This window comes from Heterocephalus glaber, unplaced genomic scaffold (assembly GCF_053883595.1).
Source record: "Heterocephalus glaber isolate CG9 unplaced genomic scaffold, H.glaber_assembly_v1.0 deba00001150, whole genome shotgun sequence".
In the NCBI taxonomy this organism is placed as follows: domain Eukaryota; kingdom Metazoa; phylum Chordata; class Mammalia; order Rodentia; family Bathyergidae; genus Heterocephalus; species Heterocephalus glaber.
Window position 1 is genome coordinate 1,828,776 of NW_028258204.1, and position 12,797 is coordinate 1,841,572.

At 38.6% G+C, this 12,797-nt stretch overlaps 1 protein-coding gene across 6 annotated transcripts in view; it reads right to left on the reverse strand.

Annotated features, from left to right (window-relative positions):
- The window catches only part of Parg (poly(ADP-ribose) glycohydrolase), a 126,416-nt gene that overhangs the window by 22,927 nt on the left and 90,692 nt on the right, over window positions 1-12,797 (reverse strand). For all 6 annotated transcript variants that reach the window (XM_087210617.1, XM_087210618.1, XM_087210621.1 and 3 more), the window contains 2 exons: window positions 5,882-5,960; window positions 4,055-4,163 (listed from right to left, as the gene is read on the reverse strand). In XM_087210617.1, coding sequence (XP_087066743.1) covers window positions 4,055-4,163; window positions 5,882-5,960 — 188 coding nt within the window. The remainder of the gene's footprint in view (window positions 1-4,054; window positions 4,164-5,881; window positions 5,961-12,797) is intronic.

Consider the following 12,797-nt stretch of genomic DNA (forward strand, 5'->3'; position numbering starts at 1 on the left):
TTGCGGAGCTTTTTGCCACTTTTTAAAATGAGTGGGGGTCATAAATCTTCCCAAAACCAAAGATAATTCTCCTCCAGAATGTCACCCAGCTGATCTTTCACAGGATTAAACACAGCTCCACAGCACCAGTTAGATAAAGACTGATTCCTTCTTATTAAACTCCAAGTCTACCACTAGGTCACAATGCATGTGGGTCCAGGGCAGTGGAGCCTGGAGGGAGCCCTCTTCCAGAGGAATAAAGCACTCTGGGGCTGCTCTTTCACTTATTATCTGGAGAGTAATACCTGGAAGCAGCAAACAGGCCCTTACAGCTCAGAAAGCCCTCTCAATTCTGATGCTGGAAAGAGGGCTCTTTGCTTTGTTGCTTCATTTAAAAAATATAGTTTTTCGATTCCTCCCTACTTTCTTTCAGGCCTGCAAAAAAAAAGAAACGCAAGCATCTAAAAGGGTTTAATTCAGACTTCTGCTTTAAACCTAAATTTACAAAACATAATGATATAAAAAGTTAAATTGTGCTGCTGGTTTATGTGGAATTCCTGGTGCGTTACTAAAATTCATAAATTTTAAATAGATAAATGTAACTAATAAGGAATGGAATGCTTTAATATCAAAAGCCCGAAGTTATTTGGATTAATTTTTCATTAAACTGTCAATGACATTTAACAAAATCATGTTACTTTCTCCTTTTTCAAAGAATTAGAAAAATATTCTTTGTTGAAAAAATAAAGTTTGGGGAATACAGCAGTGAGTGAAAGAACACATGCTTCCCCATGTGCCAGGCCCTGAACAAACACAAGCTCATGTGCTGGCTGATAGGCTATAAACTATGCCTGTGGTAATTTCTTATCTCATGGGAATTTAATAAGTAAGCTGGGGACGATTTGAATTTCCTGAAAAAGTATATCAAATACTAAAGAATACTGTGAAAAAGATTCAGTGGGTACTTTGTTCACAGTCAAGTTAATGATCATGTTGGAAGAGATGACAAAAGCATGCTTGTAGGAGGATCATGTATTACAAGGCAAGCACAGTCTCAATAATTTAAGATTAAACCAGGCAAACAAGTCCCTAAGGCCAGACCTAGTTATAGTAACCTCTTCGTGGGAGGATCACAGGGTGGTGCTGGGACTCAGTGGTAGGGCACTTGCCAAGCCTGCAAGAAGCTCTGGGTTCAAACCTCAGCACCACACATGCACAAGGAGAGGATGAACTCAAGTCAGTGAACCTGCATTTAAACCCTAACACGACAATGCTAAGCTCTCCACCCTGGGAAAAGTTATTCAAACATCCTGAGGGGCAGGCCACTGTTTTGAAAATAGAGATAAGAATGGCATCCCTGCCTCCTGGGTCTGAGCATTAAGCTAGACCTGGCATGTGGGCCAGCAGCAGTGCTTCTGCAGACCCAGCTACTTTAGAGGCTGAAGCAGGATAGCATGAGGCCAGAAACTGTCTAAACCAACCAACCAACTCCCCCCCACCCCAAACCACAACAACCCCCAAAACACTCAGGGACTAGAGGCATAGCTCAGTGAGGAAGTTCTTACCCTACACTCACCAAGCCCAGAGTTCAGACCCCAGCACCACAGGGGCTAAAGAAAATCAGACAATGGATTAAAGGTGCTAAGCAAAGTGCCTACTTCACAGTAATGCTTTTACTATTGTAATTTTTATTATTTGAAAAAAATTCTATTTTTTTTGACTGAAAAGAATCTTAAGTTACAGATCAGACTTGATTGCATATTAACAGGTTGAACACAAATACAGAACTGCATTACAATATATAAAAAATCAACTCATCTGCTTCAAATGGCTTTCTGTTCTGCATCTGATCCAACAGTGGACTTACTAGGCTTTATTCAGCCCTCAGAAAGTATTTAGAATACATCTAACATTTTGAGTGATTTGAGATAATTTATGAAATTTCTAAAATGTTTACCCTAAAAATCTGTATTAGGGTTGTGTAAAAAGTTATTTGCTTAAGCACTCAAATTGTTTTTTAGGCACACTCATCAGGCAGGCAGTGTGCCAGGTAATGGCTCATCTGGATAAAATAAAAAAATTTTTCCTTTGTTGCCAGGTTAAAGATTCAATCGTTTTGCAGAATGTCTCTTAAACATTCTGTATTCCACAAAAAATCCTTTTTGATGCTGCCAACAATTACTGTACAACTAACTTCATCTACTCATGTATACCAAAGTTTCATATTTTGCAAATTTCTGGTGTCTTTGAGGACAAGTAAACTGAAGGTTTGTGTTATATAAGTAAATGTAGACAGCATCAACTGACCATGGGACATGTAAAAAAAGACTCATTTATGTGCAAAGATTACCTTTTAAAAAGATCGTAATTGTGGACAGATAATGTCTAAAAGTGAATGATCTAGCTCCCACTGGAGAGTACATGTTGGAATATAGACTTTATTTATAAAAAAGTAATCTTTCAACTCATGTTAATAAACTGTATGATTATGGCTAGATACATTTTGGCTTTATCTTCCTATCATATATTTATTTCCAAATCACCTATTGCCTATATGTAAATAAATGTCTTTCCAGTTTCAATGACCATGTGACAAATTTCTATATATATGTATAAGTAACAAAGAAAATATGAAGATAAACTTTCCTATTCTATCTGATATGCTCTACCACAAATTATGGGATTGAAAGCAATTGCTTTAGGGCAAGAATTTGGATGAGCAAAAGCAGGTTTACATTCATCCACTGGTGTGAGGGGTCTGGGGTGCTGGTGGTTGTGCCAGGGATTGAACCCAGGAACTCACACATGATGGGCAAGCACTGAAGCACCAAGCCACATCCCTACCCTAAGGAGAATTACATTTAAAATATACCCAATTACTAGTAAAAGATTTTTTCTTCTCTTTTTTTATTGGATTTTTGACAAGGTCTCACTTTGTAGTTTAGGCTGACTGTGAACCTGCAGTGATTCTCCTGCCTCAGCTTCTGGAGTGCTGGGATTACAGGCGTGGCCACCACACCCAGCATTAGTGAAGGATGGTTGATAGGGCACAAGTAAATTCAAATCTGAATCAGCTCAGCAGAGAAATTTAAAACTCTTGATAGACTAGAGAAAGGTCTTTCTAGATAGCTTTTCTGAGGATTTATAAAAAATGTCTATTATGTAAACTCAGCTTCAGACAAGCCCATTATCCTTTAAACTTTTTATCAGATTCAGCTGAGAACTCTAGACATTAGAATAAGAAAATATCTCTGTTAATACATTAGATTCTCAAGTGGATTAGGATATAAAATAATCAATCTAATTATGTTCAAAATACTCACTAAATTTCAAGGGTGGTAAAAGACTTTCTGGATAACCTGGTTGTTTATATCCAGTCTGTGTCACAATCAGCAACACCTGTGGGATCAGCACATGCAGCCACCCAAGTCCACAAATTCATTTACCCACTTCACTTACCCACTGGACTCTGCACTCTAATGTATGATGGGGTTTATTTGTTATGGTTAACAGTCATGAAAATGTGTACTAACAATAGGTCTGGTTCATTTTTATATTTCTGTAAATAATAAAAAGATTATACTAGGCAGCACTAAGTACCACAGTTTCCAACATAAATATGTCAAATTACCAAATCCACAGACAACATGTGACTCTTACCTATATCTGGACAATAATTAATTTGACTTTTCTGGTTTATTGGTTTTAATCCTGATAGCATACCTTGTAGAGAAAATGTCATTAGGGAGACTGAAAAAAATGATCAGGGTGGATTCATTTCTAGATGGCCTTAAAATGACAATGTTCCAAAGCAGCTAAAAGTACTTGATGAGATAAATGCATGTGTGGGGTTTGACATCAAGCGATAGTCTATCTGGCAACCTCAGGCAGTAATCAAACAATTACAAAATAGAAAGTACATCTTGTACAAGCTGACAGAGCCATTACATCAGGAGAGCTGTGGGCAGACATACTGACACTGCAAGAATTACCAGAAAGCATTAATTTCAGCATTAATAAAATGGCAGTAAATAGATGACAGCTGCCAGATGAACTAAGAAATAAGGTTACTGGCCTTGTTAAGCTCGCGTCTCATTTTCTCAGGCACAAACTGATCAAGGTAGCGTCGGAAGTGAAGTGCGTCGATGGCGACAATCTCTGTGCAGCGGCGCTGCCAGTCGTCCCTGGGTCAGGCCAGAAGGGGAAAAGATGAGGAAGAGTAATAGCCCTCAAACAAAACCCCCACAGGGTCAGACCATTGACACTTGGATGCATTAAAAATATTAAAAACGATCTGTGACTGCAGGTTTCAGGAAACTATTTTACTTTTAGACTCAGAGACACACACATTGTGCACTGTTGGGCATTAAATAAAAAGAAAAAGCAAGAGACAATGCACACATTGTGGACAGGTAGATTATTACAACTAGTCTCAGAGGTTAAAGGATTTGGGAGCAAATGAAAGGAATTCAGGTCTTTGTTTTTCTCTTGTACTAAGGATGTGGAATTCATAGTTCACTCCTTTGAGAGATTTGCTCTAAATCACTGGGATGTACATCAACACATACTGTCCACATGCTATAAAAAATGGGTAATAATTCAGTGCAATATTCTATCTACTGTGCTCAACTGCCAACTGTTAGAAAGTATTTTTGTTTTGTATTTTTTTTTGGTACTGGAGATTGAAATCAGGACCTTGTGCTTGTGAGGCAGGCAGGGTGCCATCGAGCTAAATCCCGGGCCCTTAGAAAGTATTTTTAAAAGAAAAAACGTCAAAGCAGACAGCAACATGTTGACCAGTGGAAGTACAAAGTACTATTTGGGACGATAATTTTAGGAATGTATACAATTCCAGATATTTCAGCTCTTTAGGAAGTTTCACATACTGATATGCCAAGCATCTTCTCACTCTATAGAGAATAACAACAGAAACCTTTTGTCAGTCTGTAAATAATTATTGGGAGTAAACATCCACACAGATAACTGCTGCCTGGCCACAAATTTTACACAAAACAAAAGGCAAGAAAGCAGAGGCTGATGTGAGCCATTAGAAAGAGGAAGTGTGGCACAGATCTGGCTACCTGGGCAACAGCCAGTTTCTTTCTGCCAGTGGCTTTCTCATTAAAAAACAACTTGCCTCAGGTAAAGGACACAATTCAGTGGGGAAGCAAGAAGTCAAAGTCTGAAATACACTTCAAGAAATGGGACAGCAGCGGCGGAGTTCACTTGCAAGTCCTGTTGGCAGGGGTTTGTGGCATTAGGCAGACAGTCCCAAAGCAGGTTCTTCCATCTAGCTAATCTCATAGAAAAATTAAGGATGGTGAAATGAGCTGGCCAAAGGCTTCTAGCTCTGTTTAGAACTGATTCAAAATAAGTTTTGGCTTGGAAGGTAACCTCCACCACACTCAGGTGGCAGCTTAGAAGTACAAACTATAGAGAACTCTGCCTTCCTTGTTTTTGCTGTAGACCTCCTGTTTTTATTGTCTGTTCCTCCCTTTGGTACATGGAAACAGTAATATAGTTTGTTTGTTTTTTCAAATGTAACAAAAGACAGTGTATTTAGAAAAAAGATGGAAAAGAAAGATAGCTACCATAGGGTGGTAGAGGGAATCAGAGCTAAATGTCCCCCCAGCCCCTTTTTTTGAGACAGGGTCTCTCTATGTATTTTAGGGTGGCCTTGAACTCATGGTGATCCTCCTGCCTCAGCCTCCCAAGTGTTGGGATTACAGATGTGCACCACCACACCTGGCATTAATATAGCTTTAAGTGAACATGTAATACTGAGTTTAAAAAGAAAACCCAATTGCTGGGAGAAGAGCAGAAGGGACACAGAGCACACCAGGGTAAATCCCACACATTTTCATTTTGAGTCTGGCAACACTAGAGTCAGAAACAGACTCACCTTTCACTCCCATCTTCATGGCTGCGGGCCCAACGGTATGTTTCGGCATAGCCAGTATATTCACTGTACTGTTCAGTACCTGAAACAAGTAATATGTGACTATTCACTTCATACTCAATGCTGAAAGCCTCATACCTTAGATCAGCATCAAAGGAAAGGCATCACTGCCACTCAGCACTGTACTTGACAACCCATAACAGACATGAAGAATGTAAAAAATTAATAGGCTGGGCATGTAGCTCACTGGTAGAACACATGCTTAACTAGGGAGAGGCTCTGGGATCAAATCCTTGGCACCAAAAAAAGGTAAAATTGTCCATTTCTGAAGATGTCCTGATTATTTACATAACAAATCCTAAAAAAGTGCTGAATTAAAAAGAAGAGCAGCCAGGGATTTAATGCAGTGGTGCTACCACCTGCCTTGCAAGTGCAAGGTCCTGAGTTTGATCTCTGGTACAAAAAAAAAAGAGCACATGAGTAAATTTAGTTAAGATCAAAGGTAATTCTGTACAGTAGCAGCAAATAATGGGAAAATGAAACTTTTCAAAATCCCATTGACCATTATGTCCAAGAACGGAAAATACCTAGGACTAAATGTCCCAATGGGTATAGAAGACACCACTGAGAAAAAGTAAAGACCTAGATAGACAGAGAAATATACCATCTGCTGGGATACTGCCATGATGTTCATTTTAGATCTGTAGATTCATCTTAATTCTAATGATAATCCCAGTAGAATTTTTACTTTTTTTGTTTTTGTTTTTTGATACAGGGTCTTGTTATGTAGTTCATGCTGGCCTCAAACTCATGGTGATCCTCCTGCCTCAGCCTCCCAAGTGCTGGGATTACAGGTGTGCACCACCATGCCTGGCTCTCCCAGTAGACTTTTTAAAAGTACTAACTGAAGGGACCAGGGATTTAGCTCTGTGGTGCTGCACCTGCCTTGCCAAGCACAAGGTCCTAAGTTCGATCCCTGGTACCAAAAAAAAAAAGTAATAATTGAGAAGAAATGTATGTCCATTAAAAAATTTATGTAGCAGAGGAAAAATAATTTTGAAAAAAGAAGCAAAGTGCAGGACTCAGCTATCTCATTCAACATTTACTAGGTCATGGCCCCAAGGAAAGACCAACACATCAAGAGAACTACGTAGAATTCAGAAGTCAACTGCTTGCCAACAAAGGTGCTAAAACAATCCATCCAGGAAAGGATACATTTTCTAGCAAACACTATTGAACAAGTAAGATGTTCATAGAAAAAAAAATAAAGCTCAACTGTTACACTACAAATAAAATTTTGACATGGATCACAGACAAATATAAAATCCTAAAACTTCTAGAATAAAACAAAGGACAATAGCTTTATTACTGCTTTCCTCACTCCCTCCTTTTCTCTGTCCCTCTCTCTTTCCTCCTTCTGCATTACTTTGTTTTTGGTACCAGGGACTGAATCCAGGGGCTTTACATTGAGGTACATTCCTAGGCGTGCTTGGCCTCCCTTAATTTTTAATTTTGAGATAGGATCTTGTTTAGACACTAAATTCCCCAGGGTGGGCTTACACTTGTTATTTTCCTTCCTCAGCCTCCGACAGTGCTAGAATTACAAGTGTATACCATCAGACCCACCATGATATGTAAGATTTCTTAGAATGGATAAGGAAAGCAGTGACCATATAGTTCAGAAAAAGGCCTAAATGAAAGTTACAATGGCTCAAAATTAAATAGTTCTGGTCAGTAAAATACTAGTAAGAAAATGTTTAGGCAGGACTAGGGGGAAAATATTCACAAAACTAATATGTGACAAAGGTCTTATACTGAGAATATTTGAAGAACACTCAACAATAATAAAAGCACAAGTAACTCAATTTAGAAAAATGGGCAGATGACAAACACGCACCTCACACTGAAAGATACACACTGGCTAGCAATCAAAGGAAACACAGGTCACCATGACCAGTCACTAGAGAAATGCACTCTGAAGCCACAGTGAGATGTCACTGTTATACCCAATGAATGGCTGAATTAAACGAAGAATGATGACATCACACGCTGGCAAGGATGCTAAACAAGGAGAAATCTCATATATTGCTGGGAGTACCTAAAATGGCACAACTTTGAAAATACTTCACAATTTCTTATAAAATGAAACATACATCAACCTTTTGGCCTAAAAATTCCATTCCCAGGTATTTACCCAATAGAAACTGAAAATGTATGTCCACAAAAACCATTCAGAAGAATGTCTAGGTTTATTCACGATAGCCATCCGTTAGTCAGGGTTCAACCAGAGAAACAAAGCTACTAGGAGAAAACAGATGAAGAGACTTATTGCAAGGAGTTGGTTATACAACTCCAGGAGGCTGGCACTCAGGCATAGGCAGCTACTGCTGTCCAAGGGATGGATTTCTTCTTCTTCTGCTCTGAAGGCCTTTCAATTGATTAAACTAGCCTCATCAGTCTGTCTTACTTTTCTTATTGCTGAAACAAAATACCTGACACCAAAAGTTGAAAGAAGAAAGGTTTATTTGGCTCACAGTTTGTAGAGGTTTCAGTCTAAGGTAGGCTGGCTCCCAGGTAGGGTGGCATGGCAGAGGGACATTGTAGAGGAGAAACAGTTCACGGCAGGCAGAAGGCAGCAAAGCTGCAAGCAACAAGCAGTAACAACAGCAGCCCTCTACCTGTTCTTGGGGTAAGTAGCACTCAAACTCAAGGTGGGGCATCCTTATTCCTAGCACGGTACCATGAGTCAATCCCAGCATCATATCCTTAATCCCAGTATCACTCTCTCCAGATACAGTTACCTTCAAAAAGCCCCACCTATGATCAAATGAGGCTTTGGGGGGACATCTAGGTATAAGCCAGAACACATGTTATTGTGAATAATCTCCCTTTTAAAATGGTAACTGATTGTGGACTTTAATCACATCTGCAAAATATCGTTATAGTAACACCCCAATTAGTATTTGTATGAGTAATGGGGGTTGTGGCTTAGCCAAGATGACATAAAAAGGCCACAATAAACTTAAAAACAGAAACAATCTAAATATCTGTCAATATTAAATTAGCAAGACATGTGGTATGATCATACAGATGATTACTTCTTAGTAATAAGAACCATTGATGTATTTAAAATATGGATAAATTTCACATACACTATGTAGAGGAAGACAGAAGAGTACATATTATTAATAAACATACCAGTAATAAACATAAATCTGCTTAGATGAAATTTTTAAAAAGACAAAAATAATATATACCTCAAAGGAATTTTCTGAAGTGATGGATAGACACATTTCACATCTTGAGAGATGTGAGACTGTGAGATACAAGAGAATATGTGTATGTGCAAACTCACTATATTATACACTTAACATCACATATTTCACTGTATATAAATTTTACTTAAAAAAAGAGTTGTAGAGATCCCATCGAGCAGTGGTGTGGACCAGAGTGATGCGGCTGCACGCAGATCCAGCCAGGGCCCTGCCACCATCCCAGCTGCTTGGGAACACAAGCCCAAGCCAAGGGCCTACCAGGAAAAGAGCACCACAGGTGCACAAGCAATAGCCAGAGGCTCAAACCGATACCATTGGTAAGTGTTCAGACACCAGGGACTGGGGTGCATAGGCCCTAGTCAAAGGCCCTTCCAGACACAGCAACATAGGGAGGCAGGCCCTAGCCACAGACATGCCTAAAACCATTCCAAGTGTACAAAGGCTGAGGACAGAAGCCTGTCCAGACAACAGGTCGGCTCAAGGATTCAGAAGGCAACCATTCTGAATCCAGAAAATGGTGCAGTGGTGAGCAGCAGAGAAAAGGGCACTCTGTGGTTGCTGAGAATTGAAGGCCACTGGGTGAGCAAAATGTTGCCTCAACGAAGGAGCAGCAGGCTGCACCTGTTGAAATGAGAAGACACCTAAACAAGTTTCAAAACTAGACTTCCAGATTACCTAAGGCAAGCCCAAAGGGAAATGAGATGGAACAATCTGATACCCAACTACCTGGACTCCCTGAACTGGCAACAAAACAGGATCTGGAAAAATGAAATCAGAAATAATTTCTCACATAACAGCAAAGATTGTGCCCACAGTGCAAGACATGATTAACAAATCTAGAGCAGACACAGATAAAAAAATAGAGGAGCTGTGGAATACGATGGAATCCCAAACAGGAAACAAATGGAATCCATAAAACAGATGCAAACAGATTTCCAGGAGATTAAAAACTCCACTGAAAGTTAACACAGCAAAATGAGCCAATGTGAGGACAGAATTTCAGATTTAGAAGACAGGACTGCAATTAGTGACAGGAAAAGAAAATTTTCTTAAAAATAGTAAGGGACGACAAGAAATCAATCCAGCAGCTGCCAGATGATGCAAAGAAGAATAACATAAGACTGACTGGAGTCAATGAAGAAACAGGATACAAGGGAGATGACAGAAAAAACTGTTCACATAAGCAATGGCAGAAAACTTCCCAAGTAAACGAAAAGAACTTGATATAGAGATATGTGAGGAATATGGCAAAAAATCTACACATAGGTATATAATAAGATTGCAGAAACCCAACAGAACCACAAAATTCTACAAGCAGTTAGAGAAAAGAAACATATCACATACAAAGGAAAGCCCATCAGAATCACAGCAGACTTCTCAACACAAACCCTCAAGGGAAGAAGGGCTTGGAATGACATATTTCAAGCCCTAAAGGAAAACAACCTCCAACCCAGATTGATGTACCCTACAAAGCTGTCTTTCAAAATTGATGGGGAAATAAGATACTTTCATGACAAAGAGCACCTGAGGAAATTCATTAATACCAAACCAGCACTCCAAACTATTTTTAGACAATATCCTAGGAAAAGACAATGAGGATCACAACTCCAGGAAGCCCAGCAGAATGAATCCACCAGGCACAAGAAATTAAATGCAAAGGGGGAGAATCTAACAAAAAGAAAAAGTCATGACAAGAAGAAGTCAATACGTATCAGTTATAACCATCAATGTTAATGGTCTCAATTCACCAATCAAAAGAAACAAGACTGGCAGAATGGGTCAAGAAGCTAGATCCAACAATATGCTGCACACAAGAAACACACTTAATTCAAAAAGAAACTCATAGACTGAAAGTTAAAAGGTGGAAAACAATACTCCGTTAGACAGGAACATGAAAAAAAGCAAGAGTAGCTATCCTATTTGCAGATCAAGTGGATTTCAAACCAACACTAAGAGAGACAAAGGACACTACATTCTTGTAAAGGGAACAATCCAAGAGGAAGAGATGACAATCAAAAAAATATATGCACCAAATACTAGTGGGCCCAACTATATAAAAGAAATACTAACAGTCATAAAAAATCAAATAAGCCTAATACAGTAGTAGCAGGGGACTTCAATATCCCACTGTCACAAATAAATAGATCAACTAGACAAAAAATAAAGAAAATACTAGAGCTCAATTAAACTCTTGAAAAAATGAACATAACAGATATTTACAGAGTATTGCACCCTACAAAATCAGAATACACATTCTTTTCAGCTGCACATTCTCCAAAATAGAACACATACTCACACATAGAACATGTCTAAGTAAGCAAAGGAATTGAAGTTATCCCCTGTATACTGTCAGACCACAGTGTGATGAAACTGGAGATCAATAGCAAAAGAAACTGCAAGAGTTTCATAAACACATAGAAACTGAACAACACACTTCTGAATGACAAATGGGTCACAGAGGAAATTAAAGAAGAAATCAGAAAGTTCCTACAATTAAACGACAGTGTCAATACAACATATCGGAATCTATGGAACACAATGAAAGCAGTCTTATGGGGGAAATTCATAGCAGTGAATACTTGTATTAGGAAAACAGAGATCAATTAAACAACCTGATGCTGAACCTCAAGCTTCTAGAAAAACAACAGCAGGACAAGTCCAAAGCACATACAAGGGAAGAAATTATAAAGATCAGAGGAGAAATCAATGCAATGGAGACTAAGAGAATGATACAAAAAAATCAATGAAGCCAAGAGTTGGTTCTTCAAAAGAATCAACAAAATTGATAAACCTTTAGTCAAGCTTGTCAGAAAAAGGAAAGAAAAGGCCCAAATCCATGCAATTAGGAATGAAAAGGGTGAAATGACAACAGACCCAGCAGAAATCCAGATGATCATCAATACCTACTTCCAGAACCTATACGCCAATAAGATGGACAACACAGAAGAAATGGACAGATTCCTAGATACATATGAATTACCAAAGTTGAATAAAGAAGACCTATAAATTCTGAACAACCCAATATCAACCAATGAAATTGAAAACGTAATTAAAAACTTATCACCTAAGAAAAGCCCGGGCCCTGATGGCTTCACTGCTGAATTCTACAAGACATTTAGAGAGGAACTGCTGCCGCTACTGTTTAAACTCTTCAGTGAAACTGAAAGGGAAGCAATACTCCCAAATTCATTCCTGGAAGCAAGCATCACCTTGATCCCCAAAGCAGAGAAAGACCCAACTGAACAAGAGAACTATAGGCCAATCTTACTAATAAACATAGATGTAAAAATCCTTAATAAGATACACCAAACAGAACTCAGAAGATCATCAAGAAGATCATACATCCCAACCAAGTTGGATTCATGCTAGGGATGCAGGGATGGTTAAACATATGCAAATCAATAAATGTAATACACTATATCAATAGAGCCAAGGACAAAAACCATATTATCATCTTAGTAGATGTAGAAAAAGCGTTTGACAAAATCCAACATGTATTCATGATAAAAACCTTACAAAATATTGGAATAGATGGTCTCTACCTCTAACTGATAAAAGCCATCTATGAAAAACCAACAGCCAATATCATACTAAATGATCAAAAACTGAAATCATTCGCACTAAAATCAGGAACAAGACAAGGA